This window comes from Cervus canadensis, chromosome 25 (genome assembly GCF_019320065.1).
Source record: "Cervus canadensis isolate Bull #8, Minnesota chromosome 25, ASM1932006v1, whole genome shotgun sequence".
NCBI classification, from domain to species: Eukaryota; Metazoa; Chordata; class Mammalia; order Artiodactyla; family Cervidae; genus Cervus; species Cervus canadensis.
The window spans coordinates 27,763,184-27,779,178 of NC_057410.1; the positions used below are offsets into that span (position 1 = coordinate 27,763,184).

The window sequence follows — 15,995 nt, forward strand, 5'->3', positions numbered from 1 at the left end:
ATGTCTCCAGACATTACCAACTGTCCTCAGTGGGCAAAATTGCCCTCCTTTGAGAACCATGGATCTAAGCCATCCTAGGATTTTATCTGATGTTTATAAATTTCAAATCACTTCCTTGCTTCACTCTATCCACCTGCTGTCTCTTGCCTCTGTAAATAGAATGTTCACCAACAGAAATTAACACCTGGTTTCTCAAAGTGTCATCCGAGGACTAGCAGCAATGAGAACGTTCAAGGGTGTACTAGAGATTCAGAATCTTAGGCCACTCACTCCCCACAATCAGTATCTGCATTTTTAACAAGATCCCCAGGTGATCCACATGCATGTTATAGTTTGAGAAGTACTTATCTTTCAAATCAGGCCAAAGCCCACCTGCAAGTGTACAACAAGGAGGGCTGGAAGAAGACACACTCAGATGACCCCTTATAAGCTCATCCAGAGTGGTTCTCTTCCTTTTTCTGCCATAGAAAAGCATATACCAGTAGGGCATTCCTACTCATTAACCTCTGAACCAGCCTTGCCCACCCTAGTCTTTCATTGGGCCTATAAAAACAGGCAATATAATGTTTCTTAGTCACTCCCATTCTCCACTCCCAGCCATCTTCCCCTCAGTCCTGATCTCTCCAGTCTTCCCACTCCTTCAGTGAAGACAGCTACTGCCTACAGCTACTGTCCATTGTAGAGTCAATGGACAATCACCAGCCCTGAGCTCCCACTTCTCCAGTCTCCTGTGCTTAGTAGTCTCAGGGACATCTTCCCATGACTGGCTGCAGACACCTGAGCACACGACAAAATCCACTATTATTTCTGCCTGTGATGACACTTTTCCCAGTTTCCCCTTGGCTCAATCCTTCTGCCCATGTCATCTCTAGGAATCTGTAAGTCTCTTGTGACTTTTCTCTCCATTCCAGGTAAATATCTGATATCTTTCATATCTTTCTTCTTAGCATTTCTATATATGCATCTTTCTTTGTAGTATTTTTGAGATCTGCCCCTTCCTTTCCGTTTCTACAACCCATCTGGTATTTCTAAAAGTCCAAGGAAGACCACCTTCGTTACAGTCACATTGAGTTTCACTCATTAAAAAAGGCCAGGTCCCAGGACCTACACCAGATCTACTGAATCAGAATCTCTCCGGTGAGACCAAGGAGATGCTCGTTTTTAACAAGCATCCCACTCCAGGAGATTCCTCTGCTTGCTGAGGTTTGAGATTCCTATAGCCTGATCCAGACCCGTATCAACTCATGGAAGTAGCAGGCTCCTAACTCCTAACCCCTCCTCCCAACCCACCATGTGTGTACCTAGTAGGAATGACTTTCTCAAATCTCTGTCATCATCTGTGACTCCTTTATTCAAGGACCAATAGTGGATCCAATTAAAACTCAAATATTTCAGCCTGGCCTTCAAAGCCCTCATCAGCTGACCTCCATTTAACTGACTGTATTCCTCTGTAATGCTGCAAGTAGCCAAGGTAACCCAGATACGTAGAGTTCATATATCATTTCTGTTTCTCCCACCTTGCACATATGATTACTTCCACCTGAAATGTATGCCTTACTCTTCAGAAGTATGACAAAGTAAGGGCCAAGTGTAAATCAAGAAGTGAACATCTCTCCCACTTTTCAAAAGTAAGTCTTAAGAAAAATAAATGAATCTTAATGCCCAACGTGGTTAAAAAAAAAAAAAGAAAAAACATAAATGAAGCTTGTTTCTAATGGCCTGACACTTACATATAGAATGCAAAAGTCACCATCACCCTCTTGCTAGAGCTACTTAATTATGATAAATGTTAGGAAAACAAAATCAATTCTTAAAATAGGATAGCATGGAATATATTTCAGTTCGACCTTCTAGATTTGTTATATGAAAGTCTGGTTCTCCAAGCCTAATTTTTTTCTAACCTGGGTCCTCCAGGACATCTGCTGCTCAAGAACACATGGCATCTAGGCATTCTTTGATCCTTCTCAATAATCCATGCCCACCTTTTTGTTTGTATTTTTGGAGAATTTTCTCCCAAAATGGATATAACCTTTGCTTTTTCTGATTATAAGAAAAGCAGTATGTTTTGAAGTACATATATATGTGAATAGCACTACAAAAGAACCAAAAAAAGGAGTACTAAACTCGTCGTATTACAACCAAAGCCAAACAAAATATACACATAGTGACATGAGCACTTAAAACACTATGTGAGTGAAACAGTACACAGTAGAAACTCTCGAGTCTTTTACGTAAGCCTGTGAGCTTGCAGTTTACAGCCCTAGTTTGGTGGATGACTGTACCCAACACCATTCTCCATTCACTCGCCATTTTCCTACTGCTCCTGGCGCAGGTGCTGAACCTGTTTCTGGCCTTGCTTCTGAGCTCCTTCAGTGCTGACAACCTGGCCGCCACGGACGATGATGGAGAAATGAACAACCTGCAAATCTCCGTGATCCGGATCAAGAAGGGCGTAGCGTGGATCAAGCTGAAAGTGCATGCCTTCATGCAGGCCCATTTCAAGCAGCGCGAGGCCGACGAAGTGAAACCTCTGGACGAGCTGTACGAGAAGAAAGCCAACTGCATCGCCAACCACACCGGCGCCGACATCCACCGGAACGGTGACTTCCAGAAGAATGGCAATGGCACCACCAGCGGCATAGGCAGCAGCGTGGAGAAGTACATCATCGACGAGGACCACATGTCCTTCATCAACAATCCCAACCTGACCGTGCGAGTGCCCATCGCTGTCGGCGAGTCCGATTTTGAGAACCTAAACACCGAGGACGTCAGCAGCGAGTCGGATCCTGAAGGCAGCAAAGATGTAAGGTCCCAGCTGAGAAACCTGTCTTGATCCTGTGTAAGAGCAAATGATCAGCCTTGGCAGTGGTCCAGCCGTGGGCCTGGCAGAGAGATTCTGGAATAGCCAACTGTCAACTTTGAACTTTTGGGCTTCCCTGATGGCTCAGACAGTAAAGAATCTGCCTGCAATGCAGGAGACCTGGATTCAATCCCTGGGTCAGGAAGATCCCCTGGAGAAGGGAATGGCCACCCACTCCAGTATTCTGGCCTGGAGAATTCTGTGGACAGAGGAGCCTGGCAGGCTACAGTCCATGGGGTCGCAAAAGAGTTGGACAAGACTGAGCGACTTTCACTTCACTTTCAACTTTGAGAACCAGTTCTACCCACCCCTAGACGAGCTAGATTCCTGAGATGTTCCCAGATCTGCCTCTGTTGCTTCTGAGTCATCTGGATCAGAGGCTGCAGGAAACCCTCGCATACTTCCCTGCCGTCAATCTGTCTGAGCTGTACCACTGAGACCAGCTATAGGCACCTTCTGCTTAGGGAGGATCCCTGTCATCCGTGAGCAGGCTGTGATGTTGTACTCCCTCCTGACAGGTTCTGAAGGCCCTGTGGTAATTGGTAGCCCATGGTCAATTGGATGAGGATGAGTTTCTAGCCTGAATTGTAGCTGCTGCAAAATCAATGCCAAAGGCAGCATAGTCAGCATAGAGCGGACATGCTGCTGTAGCATTGCTTCTCTCCTTTCTCCTTATGTATCTAGAAACTGGACGACACCAGCTCCTCTGAAGGAAGCACCATTGACATCAAACCAGAAGTTGAAGAAGTCCCTGTGGAGCAGCCTGAGGAGTACTTGGATCCAGATGCCTGCTTCACGGAAGGTGAAAGGGGGCCAGGAGGGCGGATGACATGTAGCACTTGCATGGCTTGCAGACAATGTTTATGCTAGGGTCAGTGGTTGGCCGGGGAGAGGGGGGCTCTGTGGGTATCTGCAGGATCTTTGTTCCCCGCCTCATCAATTTCAGGGAGGTTGATACCATTTTCCCCATTTGATTCTCAGCTGTAACAAGTTTTTATTCTCAAATTTTTGTTTGTCCATTTTTCTCGACATCAGTCCCAAGACTTCCACCGTGTCTGCCTCCTGACTACCCTCTCCTCCTCCCTCTCACTGCTTCTTTATCGGATATCTTCCCATCATCAGAGGGCCTTGCCCTGGCTGCCTGGCAGCATAGCCTCAGCCCCACCACCCTCTCCACTTCTGAGTCAGCTGCTGAACTGTTGTGCTGTGTGGTGGGGCAGCACCCGGGGGGCCTTGGGAGAAGAAGAGGAGGGCGCGTCTGGGCAGGGCACGTCCCACAATCTGATCTGCCTCTCCCACCGGTGCTAGGTTGTGTCCAGAGATTTAAGTGCTGCCAGGTCAACATTGAGGAAGGACTGGGCAAGTCTTGGTGGATCCTGCGGAAAACCTGCTTCCTCATCGTGGAGCACAACTGGTTCGAGACCTTCATCATCTTCATGATTCTACTCAGCAGTGGTGCCCTGGTGAGGTCCGGGGGAGAATTTACTGGGGGATTGACTGGGCAGGGGTATAGCGACCAGCAGAAAAGACTGGACGGGCCTAAGCCCAGTTTTTCTAATAACACAGTTTGGCTGTAGACCAAGAGTAACAATCTACTCCAGTGCTTCGGGCTGGTGTTTTGAGCCCTGGGGATTAGAATTCACACTTGTCTGTATCTTCATCCTAGACCTCAGCATGATCCCTCTTGAGTCCAAGACCCCCTTTTCATCAGGATAAGAATACAAATGACCAAGTATCTTCACTGCTTAGCTTGCCTCATTCAAAGCAACTTCCCTTTCTTCCCTAGTATCCCTGATTCACAAAGGACTGCATGTTATATGGTTCAGTTTATACAAAATGTCCAGAAGGAGCAGGTCTGCGGAGACAGAAAGCAGATTGGTGGTTGCCAGGACTAGGGGGAGATCGGGAGACTACAGGGTGACAGCTGGAGGGTGTGGGGTTTCTTTGGAGGTTAATGAAAATATTCTAAAATCGACTATGGTGATGAATATATAACTCTGAATGCATTAAGAGCTATTGCGCTGTAAACTTTAAATAGATGAATTATGAGGGATGAAAATGACATCTCAAGAAAACTTTTTCACAAAGAAAAGCCACGTGTAGCAAGGGGTAGAGTGAAGGAAGATGGGGAGCTGATGACCGGCCAGCACAGGTGGGAAGGCTGCCAGGGGTTGCGGGGGTGGGGGGGGTGGTACTTCCGTGTTGCCTGTTTCTCTGTAGGCACTGTAGGCAGCTGCTGCCTCTCTTCCAGGCCTTTGAGGACATCTACATCGAGCAGAGGAAGACCATCCGTACCATCCTGGAGTACGCTGATAAAGTCTTCACCTACATCTTCATCCTGGAGATGTTGCTCAAGTGGACAGCCTATGGCTTCGTCAAGTTCTTCACCAATGCCTGGTGCTGGCTGGACTTCCTCATCGTGGCTGTACGTGTCCTGCTTTCTCCTTCCCTCCGCTGCCAGCAGGGAAACAGAAGCAGGGACTGTGGCTAGAGTTGCCTGGGGCCCAGGGGATAGCCCGATAGGACGCTTGGGTTCTCTTCGGAGCACTCAGGTGCTGACTTGGGAAGCGACCCTGAAGTCCCCGTATTTGCTCCAGGGCCTAAGTCACCAGTTCACTAGTGGTTTGTAGAAGTTTCTGAGATCAGGAATGGGAAGAGAAATCATTGGTGTCCAAGCTTTGTTATTAGACTGGGAACAGAAAGGTTCTGGCCCCAAACCAGCAGTGTTGTCCTCCTTCTGCTGCCAGGAGAGAGCTGAGAGGATGGGGTGGGTGGTGGTGGGATCTAAGTAGACTCTCCTGCTGACCGTCCCCAGGTACACTCCCATCCATCTCAAGTCTTCATACCAGACTCATGAGAGCAAATCTGTCAAGGAGAGGAAAGAACGCAAAAGAAACCCTCCCCCGACTCCTACTCCTTCCCACACATGGCTATTTCCACAGTGGTGATCAAACTTAAAAAGTCCTTTTTTCCTCCAGGTTTCGAGACCATCTCCATGGCTCAGTGGTCTTTACCTGCTGTGTTATTTTTCAGGGTGAAGCCGCATCACCTGTAACTATTTCTCACTCCGCCAGGAACTGTTCCTTATTGGGCTTTCTAACCATGATGAGTGCTTCTTATTCTGTCTGATCACTGAAGCTTTTTTCTCCTAGTCAAATCAGCATTTGAATGAGAACGAATGGGAATTTCAGGAGCAGGGCTGAAGGTGACTTCATGTCCTTCTGAGGGCGGAGAAGGGGAGTGTTTGGCAGCTGGGTTGGTCCATTTAAAATAGGTTTCATTGGTGAACCACCTATGGAGCTCCTCTGGGCTGGCACGAAGCAGCACAGAAGTCAGAGGCACCTGGCACTCCGCACCAGGGTGGTCTCTGCTGGGTTAATGCACTCCTTTCCCAGCACAGCCTCCTCGACTCCTTCCTAGAGCTGGCACTGTGCTCCAGTGAGGTGAGGAGGTCACTGCCCTTACAGTGAACCAGGGAGGTCTTGCCCCATGGTGGCCGGCATGGGCCCCTCCTAGCCAGAGGTGGCAGCCCCTTGTGACGGAAGGGCCTCTACCTCCTCCCGCAGGTGGGAAGCATGAGTTCTAGGAGGTGAGGAATGGGTTTGGGATCAGACCCAGAGAACTGAGGTGACACAGGCCAGTTCTCTTTCTACAGAACAGCAGAAGTACCCTGGAGCCTTTATTTCACTGTGACTCCTCAGGACCGCTTAGAGTCAGGTGGACACGCACAGGAGACCTAGGGGCCCCTTGTCTTCTAGACGTTCCGGGAACTCAGATAGGTATGTCCACTCCCACACTTCCAACAGCCCTAGGGAAGCTGTGATTCAGCACCAACCTTCCCCACCTTGACCTGCCTCCTGTTCACCCTAACCTGTGCCATCTCCTCCTCTTCCCTCTGGGTGGGCAATCAAGTACCCCACATTCTGCTGCTATTATAAAAGAATTAACAGTTCTGCAGGTCACTGTGTATTTAGCAAATACTTTTAGCACTCTTTATATTAAGTGACGGGGAAGCAAAAAACATGAGAAAGACATGGAGCCTGCTGACAGTAATCCTTAAATCCACCTAACTTTGGGGAGTTGCTAGATTCTTACATTGCCATGAGACCTGGCTCTGACCCCTGAAACACTTCTGGACCAGTAATGAGTAAACAGAAATAAACAAAATACCATTCTCCATGTAGAATTGTCCTAGGAGCCATAGGGAGTCACAGGGGGCAGGGAGGTATGGCCCTGGCCCTTGGGAAGCTCACCTTGGCTGTCCAGGCCACTCTTACCTGATTCCAGGCTTGGGGAAATCCAGCATTCTGGGAACAGGTCTTTCCTAGGACTCTTGTTTTCTCTCAGGCAGAGCAGTGCATTTATTCTTCATGTATCAAATGTTTATTCAACACCCATAGCACAAAACCTTCTGCCAGGTGTTGTGGGGAATACAAGAGAATAGAAGACAAGATTACTTCTCTCAAAGGGCTGAAAAGATGCGACACAGACACATAACCAGTGTGAAGCAGAGTGTGCTGGAGTGGGGTAGGGGTGGCAGCCGCAGTCCATGCCCTGGCTGCACTGTTTGAGTTATGAGTTGAGAATAAGGTTTAGACTGACACCTGGACAGCTGGAACCATCAGAGGTTTTGCTGTCCTTTTAAATAAAATGTCTGGTCCCTTTGGCATTTTGGAACATCCAGCAGGTGTAAATTTTCGGTCCTAATTTAGCAGCCTCTGAGAAACTCTTTCCTCCCATTTTATCCACCAGTGACTTGATGCCGGAACCTGTTACTCATCACCATGTTTGTTCCTCTGATGGATTTTCATTCTTCCTCATTGCCTCTTAGAGCCGCTAAGAGTACTTTTTAGAATCATGGAGATGATCTAGACAACTTCCAAGATGAACTTTCTTTGTGTATAAGCCATGTGCGTTCCCAGAGGCAACGTTTTCTCCTGCCCAGGTCCCTGGCTGCCCTGGAGATGGTGTCCTGGAAAAGAATTTCATCATCTTTTCCCAGGGAAATTTACCCCCAGCAAATCCAGAGATTAGCCAGCATATCTGTTCCAGGGATGGGAACTTGCAAAGACCATTCACCTCATCCTGAATTCACTACTGAACACACTCTCCGTTTGGAAATGTTCATGTCATTTTAAAAAAGTCATCCAGTGTCTCCCTTTTCTTCTAGGCCTGCAGCCACAGGTAGCCTGGATTTTTACTGGCCCTCAGTCCCTTTTCTTTTTCAGGTTTTATTCTTTCCTTAGTTATTTTAAGCAATGTTCTGATTATGTCCAGTGAGTGTTTAACGTGGAGACTCAGCAGATTTTAAAATTACCACTAACTCCCCAGATAGGACACTTGCTAATGCTGTCTTAGGAGGAGACCTTGGTTAGACTGGTCAGTTGAATAGCAGACTATCTCAGCAGCATTTACAGCCAGCTTCTGAATTGGCATCTGTACCTCCTCCACCCTTCTCCCCACTTTGGACCTATTTATTATCAGATAAATCACCACTCTCCCCCACCAAGAACCAGAATCATCTTGCCTCGTATGAAGCTTAGTTTTCTGTAATCTTTACCTGGCATAGTTATGCAGGATATTTTGACCTCGAGTATTTGGTTGAAGTAGCTTACCTTCAGATTTACCCACTCAGGTCTCACTTAAGAATATGACAGTTTTAGATGCTTCAGGGTTAAGAGTTGGCTGCACCTGGCAGTTTTAGACAAAAGACACCTCCATGTAGATTCTTACTGTCAATGATGGATGGAGGGAAAATGATTGGTTGGTACTGCTGTGTTCTAGATAAAGCTTTTGAGGCTGTTGTTTTGAATAGAAATTACACTCTGAGCCATCTACCCTTCGAAGAACCTGAGTAGCCAAAGAGGGCAGCAGTTCATTCCAGATTTGCTTTGGCTACTGCCTGGGCCTCCAGGGAAGAGATCTCCACTCATGGATTATTAAGACAGGCATAGCCGAAGGTTCACTCTGCTTTAAACACTGAAACCTCTGAGCCCGCTCATCCCTGACTCTCACTAGGCCATTGACCTGCTACTTCTACCCCTGCCAGCCTGCTGCTTAATTATAAATATCTTTGTTTTTTTTAAAAAAAAAAACAAAAACTTTTTGTACAGTTCAGAGATACAGAATCTTAAGAAGTAAATCCCTCAGCTATAGATAAAAAGCATCAAATGAAACCAAGAACCAAGTTGTGGATTGTTTCTCTCTTTTTGCCTCTAAATTTGCTTTAAAATATCATCAGTTTAGGCTAGACCAAGCTATAATCATTACTTCCCAGTACAGGGAATTTAAGAATTGTTGATGAGAGCATCAACCTATCCCAGACTTGTGGTACAGTATCAGGGAAATACTTCTCTAAGAAACCCAGAGTCCAAACAGTCTAACTAAAGGTATTTCAGGTAGTCTTCCCCCTGAAGAGCTCTGTGCCTCTCTCCGGTTAGGCCCAGGCAGCCCTCCATGTAGTTAAGGGATCTGTGAGATAGCCACTCTGAGAGCTCTGATAGAATAAGGTGGGTTTGCCTCTGTAAAAGCAGGAAAGCGTTTGACTGTGACTCCAGGCCTAGACACCAGACTACTTCTGTCCAGGATGGCAATATACACAGCTCCAAATTGTGCATATACCATAATCCTTTATTGGGATTTTTGTCATCCAGCCAGTGGGGGCATTGACCTGTCTATGAAAGAAAGAGTTCTGCCTGGGAATCAGGAGCTTGGGCCTTTAATCCTGGCTGCAGAACTGCCAGTGTTGACACTGGGCAAATTCTTGTGTATGAGTCTGTTTCCTTATCTGTAAAGTAAAAATTCATCCAAGAAGCCTTCCAGCCATTATCCTGACGATAAGAATAAGAGAAGATTTTCCTAGAAAAGTTAGACCCAAGGCCAATTCTTTTTGGGGCTTTGTGGAGAGAAAGTATGGGAATTATAAGGGAAAATATGGATTCAGTTGTCCAGACCCACCCAAGTTCTCATGACCATGAAGGAGCCGTGATCATAGTTAAAAAGATGGAAGGATTGTTGCAGTTAAAAGTGAGAGAGTCACTTGAGTTCCCATGGAGCCAAAGTTCTGTCAAGAAGTTTCTTCGTTTGGTCCTTTTCTTGTTGGGAACTGGAAAGTCTACTGTGGTACTTATTGAATCTGTATCCTTGTTGATGTAGTAACTCATCCAATTCTCAAACAAATGGTTTCTCGTCAACCAGGAGTAAGAGAGCTTGTCCTTGTTGGAAGTCCGTGGTGAATGAGCTGAGGAGGGGGCAGCCAGTGTGGAGTGTATGTATTTATCTGTATTCTTTTCCATAGGTACCATTAAATTTGTCTGGCTTAATTTAATGGGAACTTCTGGGACCTGCAGAGACTGTAAAGGGCGAGGGTAAGGTTTTTGTCATCTGTTCAGGCTCCTCTCCTTCCAATGGAACTTCCTCATTCTCCCTATCCCGTCAGCCTCTTCCCTTTGCCAACTTGTATGTTTGTTCTACTGCCCTCTCTCGACGTTCTCTTCCCTTTGTGTTTTTTTCTTCTGCCTCAACCACCTTTCCTTCCAGGTCGTTTGAGTCCAAGTTGAAGTAGGCAGCTGGTGTAACACACTTCCTGTTCCGGGGGGGCGGGGCCCAGTCTGTATAATCAGTGCTAGGGGTTTTATTCTAACACTCCGGATCCTCTGTTTCTTTTTTGTTGTTGTTGCTGTTTTATCTTTTGTTTCCTTTTTTTTGTTTTTCTTTTTCTCTTCTGTTTCCGTGTAGGTCTCTTTAGTCAGCCTTATAGCTAATGCCCTGGGCTACTCGGAACTAGGTGCCATAAAGTCCCTTAGGACCCTAAGAGCTTTGAGACCCTTAAGAGCCTTATCACGATTTGAAGGGATGAGGGTAAGATACTAAGAGCAGCTGATCCTTCTGCATGCCAGTGGAAACTGTTTAAGCATGCTAGAACTGATCACACGGTGGGAAGATCATTCAAACACGAATTCTGTGATGCAGCTGCTGTCTTGATCCTCCACTCTCTCTCCCCCGCACCTGCCCCGTGCGAAGGGGACTCACATTAAGCTGCCTCATCATATTAATATTGGCCCCACCCCCAACAACATGCCATTGCAGACCATGTTAACATTGGCTATTCTCATTTGGCCTGGCTTACCTGTAGCACTTGGGGCGGCTTTCTGGGCTGTTGATTCAATAGGGAGAATCACCAGGTGCAAAGAAGGGGAATTGTCACCCACAGACTTACTGAAAAGCAGAGGCCACAGACAGGGAGAGTGCTGGATAGGGGCGTGAGCCAGTGGGGACCGTGGCCTTGGAGTCACTGAGAAAGCAGCTGAGAAGGGGCTAGAAACTGGGACGGTAGGCCTGGAAATGGGGATAGAACAGAATTTGGCATGACCCTGGGAAAAGAAATGCTTTTCTTCCTATTCTGATTCCTCTTATTGCACCTTGTTGTTCTCAGCCCAGTCCGGTAAGGACTGGCAGCCTCTGTCTGATGGCAAAGCTTTCCTCCTCATCCCCTCCCCCTCTTCCCATGCTCTCTGGTCCCCTATCGTAACACGGCTAAAATAACAACCAGATACAATAATAGATGACTATCAGCTAATTCTTCTGAAATTTCTCAACCCCTGCTGTTACCTGCTTGGGCGATACTCCAAACAGTGCAAGGTGCTGTCACCCTGCCAACTGAGAAATAAGGCTCCCTCTTTTGGTGCCTTTTTGCTGTCTCTCTTGGTTTAAAAAAACTTTGCGTGTGGTCACATGTGTGTGCATGAACACACACATAGTCAGTTTCCTAAAATCAAATGGACGTCTGGCTTTTGGTGGTAATAGTTGTCCCATGGTAATCAGAGAGGTCTGTTATACTTAACGAGACCAAGAAAGCTCACTTTAACTCACATGTTGAGTACATGCAGGAGAGCAAACCAGAGGATATTTTTTCAACGTGTAGAGATCAAATGTTAAACTGTCGGCAGTGGCCCACACAGAGCAAGACTGCTCAGGGAAACTAGGAACCAGAACGGTACTGCCTCAGTCTGTTCTCATCTGTGGGTTCCTGGCCACTGTTCCATGAAGCCACCCACATCTGTCCAGGAAGATGAACAATCTCTCTTGGACTTGGGGATTGTATTATTTTAGTTTATCCAGACAAATGCTTTCTGTAAGACATTTGCATTTCTGCTGTAGCACAGTCACAGTTTGGTTTACTAAATATAACCTTTCTGCAGCCCACCTGAAACCATCTGCAGGAAGGTCCATTCCACAGCAGCATACATTTATTTGAATTTAAGGAACAAAAGTTGGGATTCTAAGTCTTTCTCCCACAGATAAGAGATTTCAGAATGTGTGCAATTAGGTCATTGTTATGCTCAGGCTAAATGTAAGTGGGGAGAGCGTCTATTGAAGAGGGCTTAGCATTTTAGGGGGCTCTGGTGTCATTGAAAATAGGGTTAAAATGCTCTTCCCTCCTCCCCAACCTTCCTACTATTTTCAGAAGAGGTTAGTTAAATATTTTAAATAAGTTGTACTGGTTTTGTTACAGAGCTGATCATCCATTTTGTTGACTGAAGGCAATAATGGCAACATTGTGCCTCAACTCAGTAGCCTGTGATCCTCCAACATGCCCCAGGATGGGTCCCAGATCTCCTAAAATGAAACCAGTAATACCCAAAGAAAGCCTGAAAAAAAGATGCCCAGTTGACACTTGCTACAACTGTTCTCCGTCTGGGTGCCCATTACTGCCAGTCCCACCCTGTGGCAGAGATCGCCCTCATTGACCGGCTATGGCCAGTTGACTCTCAAGGACCTTGTGTGAATAGTCTGAACACCAGGGCCCTTCTAGTGGCCATACCTCTTCCCTTTAGCTCCTCCTCCTTTCCTCTCCTTTCCTGGACTCCCAGTTTCATTCCCTCAAAACTTGTCAACTTTCTAGTCATTTAGGAACCCAGAGATTGGAATGGGTGACCTTAGAATAGAAAGTTTTATTTGAAAAGCATTAGCAAAGGTTTTTTTGAGATGAGATCATCAAGGCAGGCACAAGTTTGAACCCCAAATCAGACTTTCAAACAATAGACATTCAGTAAGGAAAGTTCTGGTAACAGATGTCCCCGCCTTTGGTTGACTCCAGTCATCGACAGCATGGCCATTTCTGGTTGAGCCGGAGGTGAGGGCTCACAACCCATTCCTGGGCAGTAGTCCCCCAGCCCTTTTGTGCAAGAACTGCAAGAAGGGAAGACAAATTTGCCTGAGCTTATCATAAGTCCCCCAGTAATAAGCAGATTTAGGGACCAATGTTTCATTTGAACGTTGCTCTTCCACAGGAATGTTTTCCACTTATTGGTTTGAGTCCTTGGGTATGCCACCACTTGAGAGACTTACCCTTAGAAATTGTTAAACAAGAACTAAGTACCGTCAACGCAGATGGACTCAACTGTCACTGTGCTGCTCCAGTGAGAGGCTCAGACCTTCACTTGTGAGGGACCATAAGGCCCTAGCTTGTCCTGGGACCCTGACTTCAGTCTCTTCCTCAAACCAAAGACCAGAACACTGAAATACTCATGCTATCAGCAAAGGAATACTTAATGGAGTTCTTTGCTTTTCTCTCCTCCATAGTAATCTTCATTTAAGGATTTTGCTGTGCTATTAAATTTTTTGAGGGTACACAATAGTAATGCTATGAAACATGCATGCATTTTTGTTGATTGTCGGTACATAGTTGTCCATTAAAGCCATGTTCCCTCTGCCATGTAGTAAAAGCTATTTGACAGGTTTTATAGTATTTAATGAGCAATAATGTTCCAGGCGTTATAGAGAAGACAAAAATGCTGAAAGAATTAGTACACATTGGAATTTTTCATCAATTAAATGAGATTTGTATCAATCGCTAAATATAAACTTCTATTGAAAAAAGTAGCTTTATAGATTGCTAGATCCCAGCTTTAAGTAATATTTGTATACCTAATCTTTAAAAATAATGAATTTCATCATAATTAAAAACAATATAGAGTAATTTGAGCTATTAGAAGGCAGAAGAGGAGATCCAATTTATTATGTAACTATCCTTGGAAACATCATTTATTTTTATATATATATACATATATATCTGTAGTTTAAGAGTCAAAGTAAGAAAGCATATTTTCTTGCTCTTTGGTTGCTGAGAATATTAGCTAATGTTCACAAGGAAGAATTATTAGAAATTTCATCAACTCTCTTTACTGTTTTATTCATGAAATGAAGCTAAGTTCGTCTTTGATTATAATGAAAGTACATTTCATTATAAGTGAAAGCACATTTACATCTTTAAGTACACATTGGACTTTATGGGATTTCTATGTTCTACGTATCACAGAACACCCAGTAAATACTTTTGGGTATGGATTCCTTTGTGCAGATCCGTGAGTATAAAAGTGAAAGTAGCTGATTATTCTTCCCTGCTGTAAATATTACCCCATACTTGACTGTAAGACACACACCATGTAGGACAGGTTAGAATAGATTAAGGTAGCCAGAAGAGTTCCTGGAGTAGGTATATTCTAATTGATATAAAAAGCAAGATTTCTAGGTTTCAGCTCTTTGGGGACCAACTTCCATATTGTAGACCTGTGATGGTCTAATAGAAGGTCATCATCTCTCATCCAAGCACTGCTGCAAAATGCTGTCACATAGACTGGAGCTTTTGAAACGTTACATAACCTACTCTCTTACTTTTGAGAAATAATTATTTCATTTGTGGGTCATCCTCCTTTTGACTGTTCTTTTGCACATTTCATTGCCTCGTAGTGCTCCCATCAAAGGGTGAACAGCTATAGAAAGAGGAGATTAAATTCAAGTCTGATCACCTGACAAATTTGGTAACATAAGTAAATATGAGTATCATTCTCAAAAATAACCTTGGGGAGTTTCCAGATTTCAGATATCCTGGCTCTCCTTGCTTAAAGTGATGAACAATGGAAGTATAATTATTTTATTCTAAGGACAAAACTATTAGATCTAAAAGAGATTTCTTGGTCTAAGAATTAAGAAATAACTGCCTCTCAGTCTAAAGGCCTTCATACATGAATTGGAGAAACACAAAACTAATATTTTAATTTAAGGGAGAGTGACCCCTTAGCAGAATATCATTGCCTTTCTGATAGAGGACAGAAGAGACAGTTCTTCTGAGCCACATGTTCCAATGAGTGGCAGTACAATCTAAGGTGCAACAGAAGATAAGGAAAATCGGATCCCGATCAGGCTCAAACTAGAGCCCAGAGCTGCCCCCTGGTGTTCCTTGTACAGCACGACCCTTGTCGCCCTTTTGGTCCCGTGCTGGTTGGCAGCGGATCCTATCTTCTTCCCTACACTGAAAAACAGATGCAGGAGCGTGGTGATACTTGTCACCTCCTTCTAACAAAACATGAGAAGAGTTTGTTTATATCCAGGATCTCTGTTTTAACTCCACTTATCCTCCGAGGATGCTAGAAAAGAAACATGCTTCCCATTTCAGGGTCACCTTTCTGGGCCTTAGTCCTGCTTAAGACAACAGCAGTTAAGAATCAGGGCAGGAATGATCGCCAGCATTGTTTTCTGTCCCACTACCTGAAATGCTATTTTTGTAAGCACTTTGAACTCCTCTAGTGAAAACTGCTACAACAGTGGAAGTACTGTCTGGCTCTTCTCATCTATAGTATGAAGCAAAGTTAAAAACAACCCAGAAACTTGGATTCCTAATGGGACTTCTTTTCCTTTTTTTTTTCATTCCCGAGTCTACTGTAGTCAGTGATTTTTAACAGTATGCCAGTTTGGGGGGTTTCAAGAGCAGTGATCTAACCCGAAACGCTCCAAAAACCCTAAGTCACTCCTTTTTCCAATAGTACATTGTGAAGAGTCAAGTCACACCCGGGATTGACCAGAGAGATATCAGCATTAGCCAAGCAGGGGCCGACTCAGACTGAGAAGCCTGCAAAGTCAGAAAAATAAAAAGACTGAAGAAGAATAATGAACCTTGCGTGAAAAACACAACTGTTCAGATTTTATTTTATACTGTTTGGTAGAGGGAATATAGCTTTTTTTTTTTTTTTTTCTTGAGCCTGCAAAATGATGCATGCTCAGCTCTTGCCTGAAATAAGATAACTGGCCTTGCATAGTCATAAAAGAGATTTTATGTACTGTTGAGTGATTCACT

General features: G+C 45.0%; 1 protein-coding gene across 3 annotated transcripts in view; it reads left to right on the plus strand.

Annotated features, from left to right (window-relative positions):
• Positions 1–15,995, plus strand: part of SCN8A (sodium voltage-gated channel alpha subunit 8) — a 195,889-nt gene that overhangs the window by 162,598 nt on the left and 17,296 nt on the right. For all 3 annotated transcript variants that reach the window (XM_043447084.1, XM_043447085.1, XM_043447083.1), the window contains exons 17-21: positions 2,333–2,803; positions 3,545–3,662; positions 4,169–4,323; positions 5,112–5,285; positions 10,598–10,720. In XM_043447084.1, coding sequence (XP_043303019.1) covers positions 2,333–2,803; positions 3,545–3,662; positions 4,169–4,323; positions 5,112–5,285; positions 10,598–10,720 — 1,041 coding nt within the window. The remainder of the gene's footprint in view (positions 1–2,332; positions 2,804–3,544; positions 3,663–4,168; positions 4,324–5,111; positions 5,286–10,597; positions 10,721–15,995) is intronic.